Raw genomic sequence first — 19,970 nt, 5'->3', positions numbered from 1 at the left:
TTGAGTTGAGATCCTCTCCCAGATTTTAGTAGGCTTTCTTGGAACCAACCCAAGGCACCGTAGTTAAAACCTGTAACTGTCATGTTGCATCCCAGCTCTTGGATTGGTTTGGTGTGTGGGGATGTGTGTGTGCAAAGCAAGCGTTACGTATGTTACACTGTCTGTTTTGCTTGCAGGAGTATTGAAGGGATTTGGGGGAGGTGCAGTATGTACACTATATATACAAAGGTATGTGGACACCCCTTCAAATTAGTGGATTCTGCTTAAAAAAATATGTAATAATTGAGCACACAGCCATGAAATCTCCATAAACAAACTTTGACAGTAGAATCGCCTTACTGGAGACCTCAGTGACTTTCAACATGGCACTGTCATAGGATGCCACCTTTCCAACAAGGCCATAAGTCAAGTTTCTGCACTGAAAGAGCTGCCCAGGTCAACTGTAAGTGCTGTTATTGTGAAGTTTAAACATGTAGTAGCAACAATGGCTCAGCTGCGAAGTGGTAGGCCACACAAGCTCATAGAATGGGACCGCTGAAGCGTGTTGCACGTAAAAAGTTTGTCCTCTGTTGCCTCTGGAAGCAACGTCCGCACAAGAACTGTTTAACAGGAGCTTCATGAAATGGGTTTCCATGGCCGAGAGCTATGCCAAGCGTCGGCTGGAGTAGTGTAAAGCTCTCCACCATTGGACCCTGGAGCAGTGGAACCGCTTTCTCAGGAGTGATAACTCACGCTTCACCATCTGGCAGTCCGACGGACAAATCTGGGTTTAGCGGATGCCCGGAGAACGCTACCTGCCCCAATGCATAGTGCTATAAAGTTATAAAGTTCAGTGGAGAAGCATTAATGGTCTGGGGCTGTTTTTCATGGTTCGGGCTAGGCCCCTTAGTTCCAGTGAAGGGAAATCTTAACGTTACAGCATACAAGGACATTCTAGACAATTCTGTGCTTCCAACTTTGTGGCAACAGTTTGGGTAAGCCCTTTCCTGTTTCAGCATGACAATGCCCCTGTGCACAAATCGAAGTCCATATAGAAATGGTTTGTCAAGATCGGTGTGGAAGAATTTGACTGGCCTGAACAGAGCCCTGACCCCAACCCCATCTAACACCTTTGGGATGAATTGGAACGCGGACTACGAACCAGGCCTAATTGCCCAACATCAGTGCCGATCTCACTAATGCCCTTGTGGTTGAATAGAAGCAAGTCCCTGCAGCAATGTTGCAACATCTAGTGGAATGTCTTCCCAGAAGGGAGGCTGTTATAGCAGAAAATAAATGTAACCTTTATTTAACTAGGCAAGTCAGTTAAGAACAAATTCTTATTTACAATGACGGCCTACACCGGCCAAACCCAGACGGGGCTGGGCCAATTGTGCGCCGCCCTATTGGACTCCCAATCACGGCCTGTTGTGATACAGCAAGGGGGGGGACCAACTTCATATTAATGCCCATGATTTTGGAATGAGTGTTCACATACTTTTGGTCATGTAGTGTATATTAGAGTTAGGCCTATATCATGTCTAGCTTATTGGTGATGACCGGGTAAGCTGGATGGGGTGAAATGGTTGAGCGTAGACAAACCTTGTCACTCCATAGGACTGCTAACCGTTTAGCATGGTCTATTACCATCAAATCAAATTGAATTGGTCACACACATATTATTAGCAGATGTTACTGTGAGTATAGCAAAATTATTGTGCTTCTAGTTCCAACAGTGCAGTAATATTTAACAAGTAATCGGACAATTCCCCAACAACCTAATACACACACACCTAAGATAAATGGATGGAATAGGAATATTCATATAAATATATGGATGAGCGATGACCGAGCACCATAGGCAAGATGCAATCGATGGTGTAGAATACAGTATATACATATGAGATGAGTAATGCAAGATATGTAAACATTTAGATTTTGAGTCTATGTAGGCAGCCTCTGCAGTGATGGCTGTTTAATAGTCTGATGGCCTTGAGATAGAAGCTGTTTTTCAGTCTCTTGGTCCCAGCTTTGATGCACCTGTACTGACCTCACCTTCTGGATGGTAGCGGGGTGAACAGGCAGTGGCTCAGGTGGTTGTTGTCCTATGATTATGTTTTTGGCCTTCCTGTGACGACAGGTGCTGTAGGTGTCATGGAGGGCAGGTAGTTTGCCCCCAGGGATGCGTTTTGCAGAACACACCACCCCCTGGAGAGCCTTGTGGTTGAGGACGGTGCAGTCCGACAGGATGCTCTCAATTGTGCATCTGTAAAAGTTTGAGGCTTTTAAGTGCAAGCTGAATTTCTTCAGCCTCCTGAGGTTGAAAAGTCGCTGTTGTGCCTTCTTCACCACAATGTCTGTGTTGGTTGACCATTTCAGTTTGTCTGTGATGTGTACACCAAGGAACCTAACTTTCCACTGCAGTCCCATAATGTGGATAGAGGGGTGCTCCATCTGCTGTTTCTTGAAGTCCACCATCATCTCCTTTGTTTTGTTGACGTTGAGTGAGAGATTGTTTTCCTGGCACCACACTCCCAGGCCCCTCACCACCTCCCCGTCTCGACGTTGTTGGTAAATCAAGCTCACAACTGTTATGTCATCTGCAAACTTGATGATTGAGTTGGAGGCATGCATGGCCACGCAGTCATGGGTGAACAGGGAGTACAGGAGGGGGCTGAGCACGAACCCTTGTGTGGCCCCAGTGTTGAGGATCAGAGAAGTGGAGATTTAGTTTCTTACCTTCACCACCTGGTGGGCGTCCCGTCAAAAAGTCTAGGACCCAATTGCACAGGGTGGGGTTGAGCCCCAGGGCCTCAACCTTAATGATGACATTGGAGGGTACTAAGGTGTTGATTGCTGAGTTGTAGTCAATGAACAGCATTCTTACATAGGTATTCCTCTTGTCCAGATGGGATAGGGCAGTGTGATGGCGATTGCATCCGATGTGGTCCTATTAGGCCGGTATGCAAATTGAAGTGGGTCTAGGGTGGCAGGTAAGGTGGTGATATGATCCTTGTAGTCTCTCATAGCACTTCATGATAACAGACGTGAGTGCTACAGGGCAGTAGTAATTTAGTTATCTTTGCCTTTCTGTACCCAAAACAATGGTGGCCATCTTGAAGCATGTGGGGACAGCAGCCAGCTGGTCTGCGCATGCTCTGATGACGCGGCTAGGGATGCCGTCTGGGCCGCCAGCCTTGCAAGGGTTAACACCTAAGACATTTAAATGACGGCCATGGAGGAGAGGGTGGGCCCTCAGTCCTTGGTATTAGGCCCCGTCGGTGGCACTGTATTATCCTCAAAGCGGGCAAAGGTGTTTAGTTTGTCTGAAATCAAGACGTCGGTGACCGTGGCTGGTTTTCTTTTTGTAGTCCGTAATTGCCTGTAGACGCTGCCACATACGTCTTGTGTCTGAGCCATTGAATTGTGACTCCACTTTGTTCCTATACCGACATTTCGCTTGTTTGATTGCCTTGCAGAGGGAATAACTACACTGTTTATATTTGGCCATATTCCCAGTCATCTTTCCATGGTTAAATGCAGTGGTTCGTGCTTTCAGTTTTGCGCTAATGCAGCCATCTATCCACTGTTTCTAGTTAGGGTAGGTTTTAATAGTCGCAGTGGGTACAGCATCTCCAATGTACTTCCTTATAAACTCACTCACTGAGTCAGCGTATAAATTGATGTTATTCTCTAAGGCTGCCCAGAACATATCCCAGTCCGCGTGATCAAAACAATCTTGACGCGTGGAATCGGATTGTTCAAACCTCCGTTGGATAGTACTATTGGACGGTAGGATCAAAGTGGAGTCGTGGTCAGATTTGCCGAAGGGAGGGCCTTGTATGCATCACGGAAGTTAGAGTAGCTGTGATCATGTATTGCCCGCACGAGTGCTACAATCATTATGCTGATAGAATTTAGGTAGCCTTGTTCTCAAATTTGCTTTGTTAAAATCCCCAGTTACAATAAATGCAGCCTCGTGATATATAGTTTCCAGTTTGCGTAGAGTCCAGTGAAGTTTCTTGAGTGCCGTCGTGGTATCGGCTTGATGGATATACACGGCTGTGATAATAACCGACGAGAATTCTCTTGGGGGGTAATATGGTCGGCATTTGATTGTAAGGAATTCTAGGTCAGGTGAACAAAGACTTGAATTCCTGTATGTTACGATTACACCTTGAGTCGTTAATCAGGAAGCGTGCACCCCTGCCCTTCCTCTTTCCAGAGAGATGTTTATTTATGTTGGCGCGAAGCATAAAGAATCCCGGTGGCTGTACCGACTCCGGCAACATATCCCGAGAGCCATGTTTCCGTGAAAGAGAATGTTACAATCCAGGATGTCTCTCTGGAAGGCAACCGTTGCCCTTATTTCATCTAACTTGTTATCTAGAGACTGGACATTGGCGAGTAATATCCTCAGAAGCGGTAGGTGGTGTGCACACCTTCGAAGTCTGACCAGGAGGCCACTCCGTCTGCCTCTTCTGCGGCTACGTTGTTTTGGGTCGACCTCTGGAATCAGATTCAATGCCCTGAGTGGTCGTATTCCTAGTAAGTTGACATCGTACTTATATCCGATAGTTCTTCCCGGCTGTATGTAATAACGCTTAAGATTTTCTTGGCAAACGATGTAAGAAATAATACATAAAGAAACTAAATACTGCATAGGTCCTAAGTCCTAAGGACTAGAAGCGAGGCGACCATCTCTGTCGGTGTCATCTTGCGCATCTTGTCGGCACCATCTTCCCTAACACGACAGGATTACTCAGGCACTACTGATGTAATCGCAAAAAGAGTGAAACACGAGGAGCTTCAAGGGCCGCAGTACTTTTGGTGATGTTATTGACTCGGGTTAAGTCAGTAGTTTCCATTCTCCATGAGGAGGGATGGGAATCAGCACTGTGGAGTTTTACTGTGCCAAACCATGACTCCTATCTCCATCAATCCTCCTCCTCGAAAGACAGACCAAGCCTCAGCAATGAAGTCATAGAAGGATTCTACAGCTAGAGCAGATGGGTTGTTTTTTTATTTTGGCTAACCCTAGCCCTTTTCCTAATTATCCTAACCTGCTATGAAAAGTCCATTTTGACATAAGCTGTATCCAAACTAGTCAAAACCTGTGTGTAGAGAGAATGTCAACAATGAGCAGCGGCCATTTTTTGTTCACCTGGGAGGGGGCCTGCTGGTTGCTATAGCTTCTGGTGGTTGCAGTGTATTAAAACATTTTGTTGTTTTGTTTAGGTATCAAGAGCTGGATGTGGCAAAGACCCTGAAGGAAAACTTGAAGTTCAAACTTGTGATTGAGTACCCATCGCTACACATTGTTCTCAAGGACCACTGCCACGACTACCCACTGAAAGGACCAGGTAATAACAAGCACACCAACCACACATACAGTAAGCTGCAAGTAGGCAATCCATCATCACTTCTAGAAAGTTTGAATGTAACATTTCGCTAAGAACAACCTCACCAAGGCTGGTGTTAGAGGGAGCAGAACTCTGACATGATGAATTGGTCCCTCCTTACATTAACATGACATCTCCAGTTAGTTTCATTAGTCAGCAGTTTGTTTTATATAGTCCAAATATATTTTGCATGTCAGCAATCAAGTGTTCAAGACGTGTAATTTTCAAAATACACAAATACAGCCGGTATGATGCATTCATTAATGGGTTAATGAAACAAATACCAAAAGATAGTTTTTCTTTTAATGTCCTGCAGTGTCCTAGTGACTCCATAATGACAACATGCTGCCCCAGAAGAAACGTGTGTTCTGTGTAATGTCACACATACTAACACCTGTCAGAAAGTGTCTCAAATATGATTCACATAGGAACTGTTAAAATGATGGATGTGAGTTAGGCTTAAGTCAGTAAGGGAGAGTGGCCAGAACGTTGGTCGTCCTACTTAATCTCATAATCAAGACAAGTCTTACAGGAGGCTACGTCATACAGACGCCAAGTTGAGGTAGTACATGCCTGGAGATGCCAATGTCAGGGACAGCAACAAAAACAAACAGTAGGTAGGCCTAATCAAATCACCACACTTGTCCTCGGTAACCCTATCAGACTCTTATCAGGGACCCAGAACAGATGGAGCCTTGAGGTCATTTTAGCTCGAGTGTGTTGCTAAGCTGTTACACTAACTTTAATACTTGTTCTGCTACTGAAAGTCTCCACAACATTGAGAGAAAAGCCTGTAGGAAGTGATGAAGGGTAATCGGACCCTGTGGTATGCTGTCTGTTTCCGATAAGGCGGTGTTGCCAAGCTGTTACTCTGTAGTGTCAATTATCGTAACATTACTACTGAGTCGCCACAACAGAGAGAAGCCTGCATGAGGTGATAACACATCGGACCCTGTGGCGGAACTGCTGTGTATTTACAGAGAAGATCTGTTATGGTCCTAACTGGCTTCTGGCAGCTTGTTCTGTGGCAAGGATGGGCAACTGGCAGCCCCCCTTTTGAAGGCCCTCTGGTAAATTCCCCCCCCCCCAACAGTTTTTATCAGTCACTGATAATCACTCAATTAGCCCATGTCGGCCAGCTATCTAAACTTGTAATCAACCATTGTTTTTGTTAGTCTCCCTCATATCATATTAAAAACTGTGAACGTTTCTTACCACCCTATGGCAAAATGTGTATAATGGCAGGAAATGAGCTGTAAAACCGCTAATTTTCCATTCTGCCCCATGGCAAAATTAGTAAATTTGCACAAAATGAACTGTAAAAACATAACTTGCATACAATTTTTTTTAAATGGTTTAATCTTCTCTCCTCCTCATGGCAAAATGTGTAGAATTGCCGAAAATTAGCTTTAAAACAGCAACTGCGGCCCCTCATGATGTGTTCAGATTTTTTGCATCCCCCATCAAAGTTGCCCATCCCTGGTCAGTGAGTGACGGTCAGTCACGGTTCCTTTGGGTTGAGTCATGCCCTATGATAAGCCCCACTTCAAACAATGATCTATTCCTACTAGCACTGACTGTTGATAACTACTTTATGGGGGGAAATGTACTTACTGTGATGTGGTTCTCACCCAGCTATCTTAAGATGAATACACACATTTTAAGACACTCCATATATAGAGTTGAAGTCTTACGTTTACTTACACTTAGGTTGGAGTCATTAAAACTCGTTATTCAACCACTCCACAAATGTCTTGCTAACAAACTATAGTTTCAGGAAGTCTGTTAGGACATCTACTTTGCATGACACAAGTAATTTTTCCAACAATTGTTTACAGACCGATTATTTCACTTATAATTCACTGTATCACAATTTGTGGGTCAGAAGTTTACATACATTAAGTTGACTGTGCCTTTTAAACAGCTTGGAAAATTCCAGAAAATTATGTCATTGCTTTAGAAGGTTCTGGTAGACTAATTGACATAATTTGAGTCAATTGGGGGTGTACCTGTGGATGTATTTCAAGGCCTACCTTCAAACTCAGTGCCTCTTTGCTTGACATCATGGGAAAATCTAAATAAATAAGCCAAGACCTCAGAAAATAAATTGTAGACCACAAGTCTGGTTCATCCTTGGGAGCATTTTCCAAACCCCTGAAGGTACCACGTTCATCTGTACAAACAATAGTACCCAAGTATGAACACCATGGGACGCGTTCTGTCTCCTAGAAATGAACGTACTTTGGTGCAAAAAGTGCAAATCAATCCCAGAACAACAGCAAAGGACCTTGTGAAGATGCTGGCGGGAACTGGTACAAAAGTATCTATATCCACAGTAAAACAAGTCCTATATCGACAACCTGAAAGGCCGCTCAGCAAGGAAGAAGCCACTGCTCCAAAACCGCCATAAAAACGCCAGACTACGGTTTGCAACGCACATTGGGACACAGATTGTACTTTTTGGAGAAATGTCCTCTGGTCTGATGAAGTTAAAGTTGTGGAGTGGAGTGGCCATCACAAGGCACTGACCTCAATCCTATAGAAAATTTGTGGGCCGACCTGAAAAGGCGTGTGCGAGCAAGGAGGCCTACAAACCTGACTCAGTTACACCAGCTCTGTCATAAGGAATGGGCTAAAATTCACCCAACCTATTGTGGAAGGCTACCCGAAATGTTTGACCCAAGTTTTTTTTTAAATGAACGGCAATGCTACCAAATACTAATTGAGTGTTTGTAAACTTCTGACCCACTGGGAATGTGATGAAAGAAATCAAATCTGAAATAAATAATTCTCTCTACTATTATTGACATTTGACATTCTTAAAATAAAGTGGTGATTCTAACTTTTTACTGGGATTAAATGTCAGGAATTGTGAAAAACTGAGTTTAAATGTATTTGGCTTAGGTGTATGTAAACTTCCGACTTCAACTGTGTTACTAAAATGTATAACAAGTCATCTCACTTTGTCAGCCTCATTCTTTAATTCTCTTCACATGGGTATTAATCTTGTGAAATGTTCTAATCATTTTTCTGAAAATGTTTACAGTGAAAAGGGAGCTTTTGGTCATTGAGTATTTCTTCACATTGATATAACATTTTTGCCCCCCTTGAGTCCTCACCCCCTCCTACAACATATGTCCGCCGTACATTATTGCAAAGCTAATGGTCTGACACGCCGCCTCATTCGACTAAGGCCCACTGAGCCAAAATATGCCGTCAGCGTAGCCAGACCCTGCCCGTGCTAATGTATAAGTGTGTGCATGCGTGTCTGTTAAGCATGGTGAGACTGCAGTGTGTGTGTGTGTGTACGCAGCATGGCAACTCCCACATCCTATTAACAATTGCCCACCACCGCCCTTTCATTTCAGTGGAGCCTGTGTTGGCCCATGGCAGTCCCATGATGGAGGGGGCATGGCGGGGTAACGGTCGGAGAGAGGAGGGGAGGTCAGAGGTCTTACAGCCCCAACTGGGGCCACCCTTCCTGGGAAGCTCTCCTGAGACTGACCCACCCAAGACGAAAAGAGCCAAGAGAGAACCAGAGGAACTTGAGGATGGGGAGATTGGAGATGGTGATGATGATATTGAAGCTGATAAGATGGTAAAAGAGATTGTTGTTGCCCATGGTGATGATGATAATGGGGATGATGAGATGCCAGTTGATGGTTTCCATGGTGACTGCCTAGGTGATGACAACCCAAATGATGGTAATAACCATGTTGATACCCATTCTGGTGGTTGTTGTATTGGCGATGCAATGATTGCTGCTACTGAAACAGTTGATGACAAAATCAGAGGGGACCCAGAGAGAGTAAGGCAATGAGCCAGAACCTGCAGTCTGTTAATCTCTTGAGCCATTTCCCAGTCAATAATAATGATAATATTAATATTGATCATGGTGCTAATGGTAATGACACTGGGTTTGATGTCAGTAAAAAATTATGTTAAAGATACTAGTGAAAATACTGAAGAGTTGGAAGCAGAGGGAGATTGAGTCTTGGCATGTTTTCTTTATGTAATCAGAAGTGATTCAGTTGGACCTACTTATAAAAATGTCCTTGTTGCATTATTTACTCTTATGTAGTGGTTATTTCAACAGCTAATTGGATTTTATCGGCTAACAATGTTAATTTGTTTTTTTGTCATCCTTTTTATTTGATTCTGTACATTATCAATTGAGATGCTTTCTTAAATCAAAAATAAATACATGAAACATGAAGTCACTGTTTTTATTGACTGGGATATCAGACACCTTTTTGATTGTGTGGTACAGTAGCTACCAAGTCTGATGCATTTACTACAGGTTTTGAAATGGTCACTTTCATAGGATTCTGTCAAAGACAAACTTGGTTAATTATTTATTATAGTTGTTTAGACGTTCCTCAGTTGGAGTGCTAGACAGCCAGTATCTGTCATCATGCCCTGTTCAGATTAATCTGTCTCAGGAGCTTCTTTCTAGGTGGTTAACAAGGTTTAACCTGACTAATTCCACCCATGTCATAGTTGGCTACAGAATCATCTTGCTTGTTACTACGTAAGCTACCAAAGCAACAAACTCATGTCTGTATTTTCTGTTAGAGTATAATGGCGATCCGAAATGTCAGTCCAATCTTTTTCTGAGAAATTAAGACAAGTTTCAGAAGAAAATAATTTGTTTCTGGCCATTTTGAGCCTGTAATCAAACCCACAAATGCTGTTGCTCCAGATACTCAACTAGTCTATAGGCGGCCAGTTTTATTGCTTCTTTAATCAGCAAGTTTTCAGCTGTGTTAACATAACTGTAAAATGATTTTCTACTGATCAATTAGCCTTTTAAAATGATAAACTTGGATTAGCTAACACAATGTGCCATTGGAACACAGGAGTGATGGTTGCTGATTATGGGCCTCTGTACACATATGTAAATATTCCATGAAAAATCAGCCGTTTCCAGCTACAATAGTCATTTACAACATTAACAATGTCTACACTGTTTCTGATCAATTTGATGTTATTTCAATGGACAAAAATGTGATTTTCTTTCAAAAACAGTGACCCCAAATGTTTGAACACTAGTGTATGTGTGTTATATTGGGACAGCATCAGCCAGTAGTGATACAGGAAAGTGTAGCTCTCCGATGGGAATTTGTGTGCGTGTGTTGTCAACCTCTACCAACCCCTATGGCAATGGTCAGATATTGGGGGTGTGATGACTCATTTTCCACACCTCACGCAGGGAGAGGTCTCGATCTCACAGACCGTGTGTCTCGCTCTCATTTACCAGCCAGCCAGTCATTACTATAGTACTGCACCAGCCTGCCAGACCTAGTGGTGGTAGCTATTAAGCCCAAGGGTTGTCTACTGGCTTTATAGGTAAAGTGCTAGGCCTATTTCTGAATGCAAACAGACATAAAATAAAGCTGAGAGAAGTTGCCCAGAATATGCCCTCCACAGTTCAGCAGGGGGCATTGTGGGTTAGATGGATAACTAACCCACAATGCCCCCTGCTGAACTGTGGAGGGCACATTCTGGGCAACTTCTCTCAGCTTTATGTCATGTCTTTGTTTGCATTCAGAAATAGGCCCAGACTAAGTTGGTAATGTTAGTACAACGCTGCTGAGAGTTTTGGTTCGGAAGTTCCAATGAACTGTTATACCCTTTTAGAGGTCTACCACATGGAACAGAGAGGATATCAGTGTTCTAATTAGTTGTTTAGGTTTTCACAAATATTTTTGTGCCCTGCTAACCCATGTATACAAAACACATTGTTGACGTTCAACTGCTATTTTCTTGTGACCTTCTAGTCTAGATAAAGAGATTACGTTTATGTCATAGTACATTCTCCACCCGCATCGCAGCAATGGGTCCCTACTGAACTCTGGGATAACAATTGAGAAACCTTTTTTTAAACATCTGTTATTCCTGGCATTTTTGTGTTCGCCTGTGATAAACTGCCTCCCACTGTGTTATAGCAGCTGGGTCTTTTCTATCTCAATAAATCCCCTCAAAGAAACCCACACAAAAGCACTGCTTTTGTTTCTGTTTGCTGTTAAAAGTAAATGTGCCATTTTTAGTCTGAAAACACAAGGCATTTTGAAATAATTCCTCTGATCCAATTTCACAAAATTGCCCGTGATATTTCTGAAGTTGGGTTTTGCAATTAATTAGGCTTGATTTGGTGGTTTGCTTTCAAACGACAATGCGTGCATAATTGTTTGTTTATGAGAGTAACTTGGGGACCCAGCTACTCTGCTGTGGCCTGGTTCTGTTTGGGGGAGTGTGTGCAGAAGCACAGTGCATGTACGAAGGCACGCGAAGGCGCTGTGGAAAAGTCTGCTTTAGCTCCAGAAGAGTGTTTTGCGTGGAGAGGAGTGTTGCTGCCCTGGTGTTTGTAATACCGTTTTCACACTGCTGTGCTGACCCAAAACATACTGTTCTATTTACTTTTCCTATTGTTCTTTTCAGTATTAAAAATGTTGTAGATATACAACCAGGCCAGCGCAGTACAGATCTGCTCAGTAGTCTGAAAGTGCATGAATGACTGACAGCTCTTTGTTCCTCCTCCCTGGTCCTTCCTCCCTTTGTATCCTTAGTTGGTCTGTGAAGCAGAGGTGTTTGGGAAAGACCTAAAAGACCTAAAAATTGTCAGACTCCAGCCACCCAAGTCATACTGTTTTCTCTGCTACTTCACGGCAAGCGGTACCGGAGCGCCAAGTCTAGGACCAATAGGCTCTCTTAACTGCTTCTACCTCTAAGCCATAAGACTGAATAGCTAATCAAATGGGTGGCAGGGTAGCCTAGTGGTTAGTGTTGGACTAGTAACCAGAAGGTTGCAAGTTCAAACCCCCAAGGTACAAATCTGTCGTTCTGCCCCTGAACAGGCAGTTAACCCACTGTTCCTAGGCCGTCATTGAAGATAAGAATTTGTTGTTAACTGACTTGCCTGGTTAAATAAAGATAAAATAAAAAGTAAAAAAATGGCTACCCTATTTGCACCCCCCATTTTTACGCTACTGCTACTCCGTTTATTATACATTTATAGTCACTTTACCTCTACCTGCGTGTACATATTACCTCGACTAACCTGTGCCCCCGCACATTGACTCGGTACCCGTGTATATAGCCTCCCTACTGTTATTTTATTGTTGCTCCTTAATTCTGAGTTATTTTTACATGTATTTTTTACTTCAGTTTATTTTAAATAAATACTTTCTTAACACTTAACCAACAACTGCAGTTAAGAAATGAAGGGCTAGTAAAGCATTTCACTGTACCTGTTTTAGTCGGTGTTTTTTAGGTAATGATGACCTGGGGAATATTTCATTAAATATCCTTCACACAATTCCACATTGGTCCAATGATGTATGTTTTTTTTATGGGGAAGCATCAAGCCTTGTGTTAATTATATATGAACTTAATATCACTGTAGACCAGTGTAATGCACCGCGGACGTCTCACTAGTGCGTTCCTAGGACGTTACTTAACACTTTGGATTAAAGTTGTTCTATAGAGGACAGATCTTATCTAATTCATTTTACGGTCTGGTCTGTCTCCTGATCCAGCGTCTACACACCAGACACATTACAGCAACTCAACAGTGTTAAATTTACTAAACATATTGGCTGAAGCCTCTCTTTTACTCTCTTCTCTCTCACTCCCTCCACCCAATTCCCCCATTACTCTCGCTCTGTTTTATTTCATAGCCCTCATTAAACAGCCCTGCTCCTCTCCATCTGGTGTGAGAACGCAGGCAGCATTATCACACTCCTGTGGCCGGGAGGAAACTGACTGAGGCATTTATATTGCTAATCAACTTGGCAACTTGTTAGGGTATTGTGCAACACAGTTCCTGCAGTCAGCACTTACTGATACACCATCTCTCTCAATGACCATCCTGTCCCTAATTGATGTAAGTCAAATCTCAGACTGCCCGGTGCATGGTTATGTTCCTGCTATACTGCTACCAGCCACCAGATGGCCCTGTTCTAGAGGAAGTGGGTCTGTTTCTCCGGTTGGTCTACTCTAAATGGCTGTTTAAAACCCTCTGTGCCTCTCACCCTTGGGTTCCCTATAATAGTGTATATTAACCTGAAGTTATAGACAAGGGGGTAATAAAATAGATGACATCAGTGCCTCAACAGCTTCCAGAATGCTGTAATGCTCTAATGGCTGAGCCTCCCTCTCTCTCCATTCCCCATTAGCTTCTGGGGCCGCGCTGCATTACGTAGTGCCTAACGAAGCCTCCATGCTAATGTCTTTGTCATATAAACACACTTTATGTTCAAGGAGTGAGGTAGTTGGTGAGTGATTTAATTTCAGGGGCGCCTGATGTTGTGTGTGTTTGTGTGTCTGGGTGTATGAGGATTTTAATGTTTTTCTGATCTTTTGGTGCCCTTTTCTTCCCTTCTCTCACAACAATGGGGTCTCCAGTTCTTTGACTGTGTTCAGATAGAGTTGACTGGTGAATGGATGGAGCGCCACTGTCTCTGTGTTCAGTTAAAGTTGACTGGTGAATGGATGGAGCGCCACTGTCTCTGTGTTCAGTTAAAATTGACTGGTGAATGGATGGAGCTCCTCTGTCTCTGTGTTCAGTTAAAGTTGACTGGTGATTGGATGGAGCGCCTCTGTCTCTGTGTTCAGTTAAAATTGACTGGTGAATGGATGGAGCTCCTCTGTCTCTGTGTTCAGTTAAAGTTGACTGGTGATTGGATGGAGCGCCTCTGCGGTGGCCAGTTGTTGTGCATTGTGTTAAGTATGATTGCACTTTCCGAACAAAACAGGGTTGGAAATGATATCTTAAGTTCAGAAGGGAGAGAAAAAATTGGGCGACGGAACCAACCAAACCAGACTACTTAAAGTATTTTGATTGAAAATCTGACTGATAGAAATAGCTAAATACATTCTTAAGATAAGGTAAACCTTGAGGCCTTATGAAAGAAATTAAATAATAAACATAAAAAAATGTTGGATGAATATTTGTTAAACTTTCAGCAGCGGGCACAGTGGGTTCGGTATGCGGCCTGACCATAACCGAGAGGGATGTGCCTTGCACCCGTTCTGCACTGCCTCCTATTAAATACACACTATTAACAGTAATTTCTGCCAGTCTTACAGGAAAGTGAAGTTCTGCATAGGTGCTCTGCGGTGGTGGTCTCGGTTAGATGGCTTTTCTATGCCGTGTTTTGATACGATACACCTTCTGTGGGTGGCAGCGAGCACTTAGTGTTTGTATTTTTAGGACTGACTACTTCTCTGACTTAAAGCGAACATGTTGCTCCACCGTTTCCAACATCTGCCACCCATCAGGATGTCTGTCTGCTTTCTGAGCCACCGCTGCATTCCTGAGCCGTTCCCTTCCCTCTACCTGGATAAAAAAAACTATCTGTGCATGCGTGTATGTGTGTCCTATCCTCAAGGCTTAACACTCCTATGGCTTTAGAAGTTGCCCCTAAGCACTGGTCTGCTCACCCCTATTCAAGTCATAGGTGTTGGCAACATCTGCATAATGTATAGCCACCCTCTCAGCAGATGAAGAAGAGGGCCTACTTTGAGGATTCTATAACTAAAAGGACAGCTATATCTCCACTACTGCTACCTGTCCTACCCCTGCTAATATTAGCCTCCACATGTTTCCACCCGATGTCTTTTTTCCTAAGGCTGGGACGCTGTATCCCACCTGGCTTTTCCAGACTATTTACAGCACAAACCCACTGCAGCCTGCCTAGTGCCAGAGGGCCAACGTTTCTATCCAACCACTGCAAATTAGGTCCATTTTTTGGTGTTGTGTTTAAATATGTGTAAAATACAGTCACATAATCCCCTTTGAATTGCTGCTTCTAATCCAAGACCATGGAGACTAGTATCACTTCAGGTTATTGGCATAGCTCTGTGTTCATTGCTATGCTGGGATTTAATCGTTTTTTTGTTTGAATTGGTCAAGTGCATGGCTTAGCCTGATATAGGTAATGTAAACTACCTTGGCTTGCAGAGCTTTACAATGGCATTCCAATGCACCAAACAGTCTCAAGGCCTGGAAACTGTCTGCAGAACTCTGTTATATAAGAACGCATCAGCCCTGAACGATCGCTCTGTTGGCGTATATAGTATGGGACTGTCCATGGTATAACTACTGGAGTTCCTCCCAGTAAATATGGGGACTTTGTTTGACCTCCCCTCCAGATGTGATTCTACATGTATGTTGTGTACTTGTTTACTAATCCCAATGAATATGTTCAGTTTAGTCAAAACAGTGTTGTTGGTAGCCAACTTCAGTTTGATCAAAGGAAACGAAGATGGTGTTACATTTCATAAATAAATCTGTTTTATTTTGTAACATATAAAATTAAATCATTTTTACAATTTATTCCAGTATGACAAAAATCTAAATAAAGTAGCTACAATTTGATAAATAATATTAATAACAATAATGAAAACATTCATTTGATATGTTTCACTTTGTCTTTCTTGATAAATTTGGGAAGGTCCTTAGCTGCCACAAAACACAAACATGTATGGAACCACGGTAACATGTGGTGTCTTGGTTCATTAGGTTACAAGATCATGTTATACTTAATTAAATTACGTATCTGCATATCCAAACAACATCCATACACACACGTCTAAAGTTTGTTTGGGTCATGTCTGGTTGGTACCTATCGTCGAATATACACAACTAATTGATATTAACATACATTGTCATTTACACATGTTAATTTACATTTTGCTCCATAACGAAGCTACTCTGATGCTCCAGTAGTATGAAGCGAATCTTAATTTAGAATGCTGATTCGGTCACAGCAGACAGTGCACTTCATAAAGTCCTCATGATGCAAGCCTATAATTCCTTGGGAATCTAGTTACAACACGAAGTTGATAGTTCATTGGCAGTTGAGTTGGAGCCCTGCATTTAGATGGACTACCATTGGCTGTCAATGTTGTTGTTTTGGGATCTCTCAGGGGTCGGCTCTCTGCACAATCAGATTTGATTTAGTCTCTGAACTTGTGGATGTCGTTGAAGAGTCTGTAGAAGGGGTAGGAGGCTTCATTGGCATGGGGACAGTTGAAGGTGCATTTGCAGGACTCGATCATCATGACGTTCTTGTTGAAGGTCTCGCCGTCCTCGCAGTGGAACTTGACCCGGATGGTGCGGGTCTGCTGGGGGGAACAGCAGCGGCCGTCCACACAGGATCCACAGTACTTGGACCTGTACTTCTTCAGGCTGGAGCAGCCGGCATAGGTGAACTTCTGAGCCTGGGTAGACTTCTTGGTTCTGCTGCACTTCTTTCCTTTCTGTTGGAGGAACAAGAGGAGAGAAACAGTCAGTCAAGACTTTCCATAAACAAGCTGAGCAGTGTTGGTTGGTTTTGTTGGATTGTATGCCATGTTTCAGTTTAGTCTTGGTGGCTGGAGCTTACCTTAAGGCTGGAGTAGGATGACTGGGTGCATGGCCGCACTTCGCAGATGCGTGTCTCTTTAACCAGCTTGCACTCGCCGTTGTTGTTGGTGACTCGGGTGGAGATGCCTGTGCCACAGGTCTTGGAGCACTGGGACCAAGGAGTGGTCTGGACAATGCACTTCTGACTCTCAAACATGTGGCTCTCAGGCTGCACTCTGAAAGCTGTAAGGAGAAAAGGCAGGAAAAGGCAAGAAAACGTTAGAAACTGGTCTGGTATGGGCTTCAACATTTGAGGCAAAGGAAAATGTCATTTTTGAAAGCAGAAATTCAAAATGGCTGCTGCTAGATAGAGGCTGCTTACCAGCTAGAGACTTGAGTCCTCCCTTGACAATGGCGATGAGCTCGTTTCTGTTGGTGAGGTCACTCTCTGACTCTTCAGTCATGCTGTCTTTGCCAAACAGCTTGTCAATTATGTCAGTGTCCTTTCCGTCATCACATACCCACTCCTCGCAGCACTGGCCTGCCACCTTGACCAGCCTTGGGTTGGCACAGCCCAGGTTGGGCAGGGAGAGCTCCTGAGGGCACAGTGGGACGCAGCCCACAGACCCATCGATGCATGTGCACTGGTGCTTGCAGTTAGGCTGGAAGCTCTCTCCGTTTTGGTAAATCCTGCTGTTGTATTCACAGGGTCTTCCCTCTGACTTAGCTGTGGAGGAGAAGAGAGGGGTAAATGGCTGTTATTCCACTTTTCAGTAGACTAGTGTCTGCTATAGACATCACAGATCACATGCTGGCTGAGGCTGGCTGAGGGAGGCTTGGTTTAAACTGTAAAAATGATTCAGAAGGCTAGGGCTGCCAGAGGACAGGAACCACTGAGGGGGGGGTCACTTTCTTCCAGAGCAGGATGTTTGTACTTTAGAGTTTAGACTGAGGTGCTGAGTTACATTCCTTAGAGTTGAAATAACATGGTCCTCTTATTCCCTCAAGTAAAAATACCACTAGCTTCTCTTTCTACCATATTAATTTACTCAAGGTTGCAAACTACCAAACTAGCATTATTCACATCTAAAATCTGTTTACAGCATAGCAGGGTTGGAAAGAGGCACCTACCACGGCAGATGCCACGCATAGCACCGAAGCTGGCCCCAAAGTTGCACTCAAGTCCTTTGGTGTTGTCGCAAGGCTCTGTCAGACTGCAGTCCTCGTTGAGTTGTCTCGCGCAGACTTTGCAGCACCCGCAGCTATCCACTACGAGGCTCACACCAGGCGCGCACCTGGGCAGCTCCATCGGGCACTCGCATACCGAGGGGCAAGAAGAGGAGGAAAGAACCTGCGCAGATAACAGAGTTCGATGATGATATATACTTTGTAAGCAACATCGTAAAACAGCCACATGTTCAGGTTGTATTTACGTAGCTTATTTAGTATTTTCAAACGGTGCCGTTAATATACGATGTGATTGCAACAGGTTTCCAAACCAGTGTGATAACTTTACATTGTATTCCTCAGACAATAAAGCATACACTTAGTATTCGTTCCGATCTATTCAAAGTTATAACAACAAGTCATATACAACTTTAAACTGAAATATTGTTTAGAGAAAATTACTTACCATATTGAAGGTTCCAATTAATATCACGACGATGGAGAAAATGAACATATTTGTTTTTTTATTTGTTGCGTAGCCTATTAAATTAAATATATTTTTTATTTTGCTATTCCCTTTACGATGTCTTGCTCTCAGTCTTTGCAAATGTATTTTTATCCTAAGTGTAGCGGTCAGTCGTCTCGTCTGTAGCGATTTGGTTTGTTTTCTAGTCTCTTTAGAGAGTAGAGGCTTAATAAGTGTTGCTCTGGTTGCAAGTTGCAGTCTGCTGAAGCAGAGTACCTCCCGTCTTTTATACTGTAGTGAAAGCTGACGTCGTCGTTGGCTGACTGCTGAACTGTTCCAAAACTATGCGAGGAATGTTTCTTGGCGCGTTTTCCATCGAAGCACCACCCTGTCTAACTTTTTTCAAAAATACATTTTTCCCTAGAACTGAACATTTTTTTTCCCTTCGCCCTTTCCCGTCTCTACTATCTACCTTTATCCTTTGTTTTGCTTCATTGGTTTTCTCACAGGTTCACAGCTGTTATGTCATGAGCCAAGGGTTGAGGTACACATTTTATTTCATTTAGAAGTGGGATTGATTTTTTTTCCACTTATTTTGACTTCGCATTGATAGATAATATTCTAAAGAAAAATAAACAATACTGTAATATTGCCTTTTCCATTGCTTCTTCCTTTTGATAGGTGTTTACTGTGTTATAACATGTGTATAGATGGCTTATATTATACATTATTTTAAAACCTCTTATTGCGGTCATTTATGCAACAGTTGCCAAAGCTATTAAAAGGTATGATATTGTCATGCTGTCACTGCTTCACCTCGTAAATTATCTTGAATTTGTTGCGAGATTCTCATGATGAGGATCATTCTGTCAGAGAATATTATAGCATAGTCTTATTATAGCACCTATATCAATACATTACTTCCGTTATTCTAAATGTACTGTAACTGTTCACAGTTTAGGGGAGAGACGTCCCGGAATTCGGAGATTCTGTGCGCGTTTGAGAGGAATGGGAGAAATAAAGTTTACGGCTTCTATTTTTGGCTTGCTCTCCCCTTCATTCTAAGCATTTCCAGATGCGAACCACACTCCAGACGTAATAATGTTGCCATATTTGGTATGGCAGAAGCCTACATTATTAACATATTTCTCCCTCTAGCCAACCACAAAGCATTCCTGACAGCTTAAAGGGTTGTTAAATATGTTCTTCATGCAGGAAATTCCTTAGTATTCCACCTTGGGTTAATTTACGTTTTACGCAATCTGTCCATCACGTTTTGAAAAAATAATCAACAACAGTGATTCAATATTCCACATACGATGTTGGTTTGGGGAGAACATACCCAACTAGTTCATAGTCCTATTATTTGCTTTTCAACTAAGTAACATTTTATCGGAATTTGAAATTCAGAGATCAGAAATTATTGCAAACAGGATTTGACCAAGAAAACAAACGTGATGCTGGAAAAACAAATTGTTGAAAACGGGGTTATTTGCAACCAAAATATGACAGTTAAACGGAGAACGATATGACAGTAATACCCTATTGATACTATCCCTGAAGTTTTTTTTAACCCGTGAGTCGGAAATGTTTTTTGGAGTAACTT

General features: G+C 42.9%; 2 protein-coding genes across 2 annotated transcripts in view; one reads left to right on the top strand and one right to left on the bottom strand.

Moving 5' to 3' along the window:
* The window catches only part of znhit6 (zinc finger HIT-type containing 6), a 53,120-nt gene extending 43,523 nt beyond the window's left edge, over positions 1-9,597 (top strand). The window contains exons 9-10 of the mRNA XM_021604591.2: positions 5,218-5,342; positions 8,750-9,597. Coding sequence (XP_021460266.2) covers positions 5,218-5,342; positions 8,750-9,201 — 577 coding nt within the window. The 3' untranslated portion in view covers positions 9,202-9,597. The remainder of the gene's footprint in view (positions 1-5,217; positions 5,343-8,749) is intronic.
* A 6,062-nt stretch (positions 9,598-15,659) lies between these two features.
* On the bottom strand, positions 15,660-18,644 carry ccn1 (cellular communication network factor 1). The gene is made up of 5 exons (XM_021604590.2): positions 18,365-18,644; positions 17,863-18,082; positions 17,114-17,458; positions 16,772-16,974; positions 15,660-16,646 (listed from the first exon to the last, which is right to left on the bottom strand). Exons 1-5 carry the CDS (start codon positions 18,410-18,412, stop codon positions 16,344-16,346), a joined length of 1,119 nt encoding a protein of 372 aa, XP_021460265.2. The 5' UTR covers positions 18,413-18,644; the 3' UTR covers positions 15,660-16,343.
* Between the last annotated feature and the right edge of the window lie 1,326 nt (positions 18,645-19,970).

Source organism: Oncorhynchus mykiss, chromosome 5 (genome assembly GCF_013265735.2).
Source record: "Oncorhynchus mykiss isolate Arlee chromosome 5, USDA_OmykA_1.1, whole genome shotgun sequence".
In the NCBI taxonomy this organism is placed as follows: domain Eukaryota; kingdom Metazoa; phylum Chordata; class Actinopteri; order Salmoniformes; family Salmonidae; genus Oncorhynchus; species Oncorhynchus mykiss.
The sequence above is the reverse complement of the archived record's forward strand: the minus strand, read 5'-3'. Positions and strand labels throughout refer to the sequence as shown.

Bases quoted from the DNA above. Each gene is read 5' to 3' on its own strand.
- ccn1 (XM_021604590.2), bottom strand. From the start codon at position 18,412: ATGTTCATTTTCTCCATCGTCGTGATATTAATTGGAACCTTCAATATG. The intron at 18,083-18,364 runs GTAAGTAATTTT...TTATCTGCGCAG, and splicing joins TAATTGGAACCTTCAATATG to GTTCTTTCCTCCTCTTCTTG. The intron at 17,459-17,862 runs GTAGGTGCCTCT...TCTCCTCCACAG, and splicing joins TATGCGTGGCATCTGCCGTG to CTAAGTCAGAGGGAAGACCC.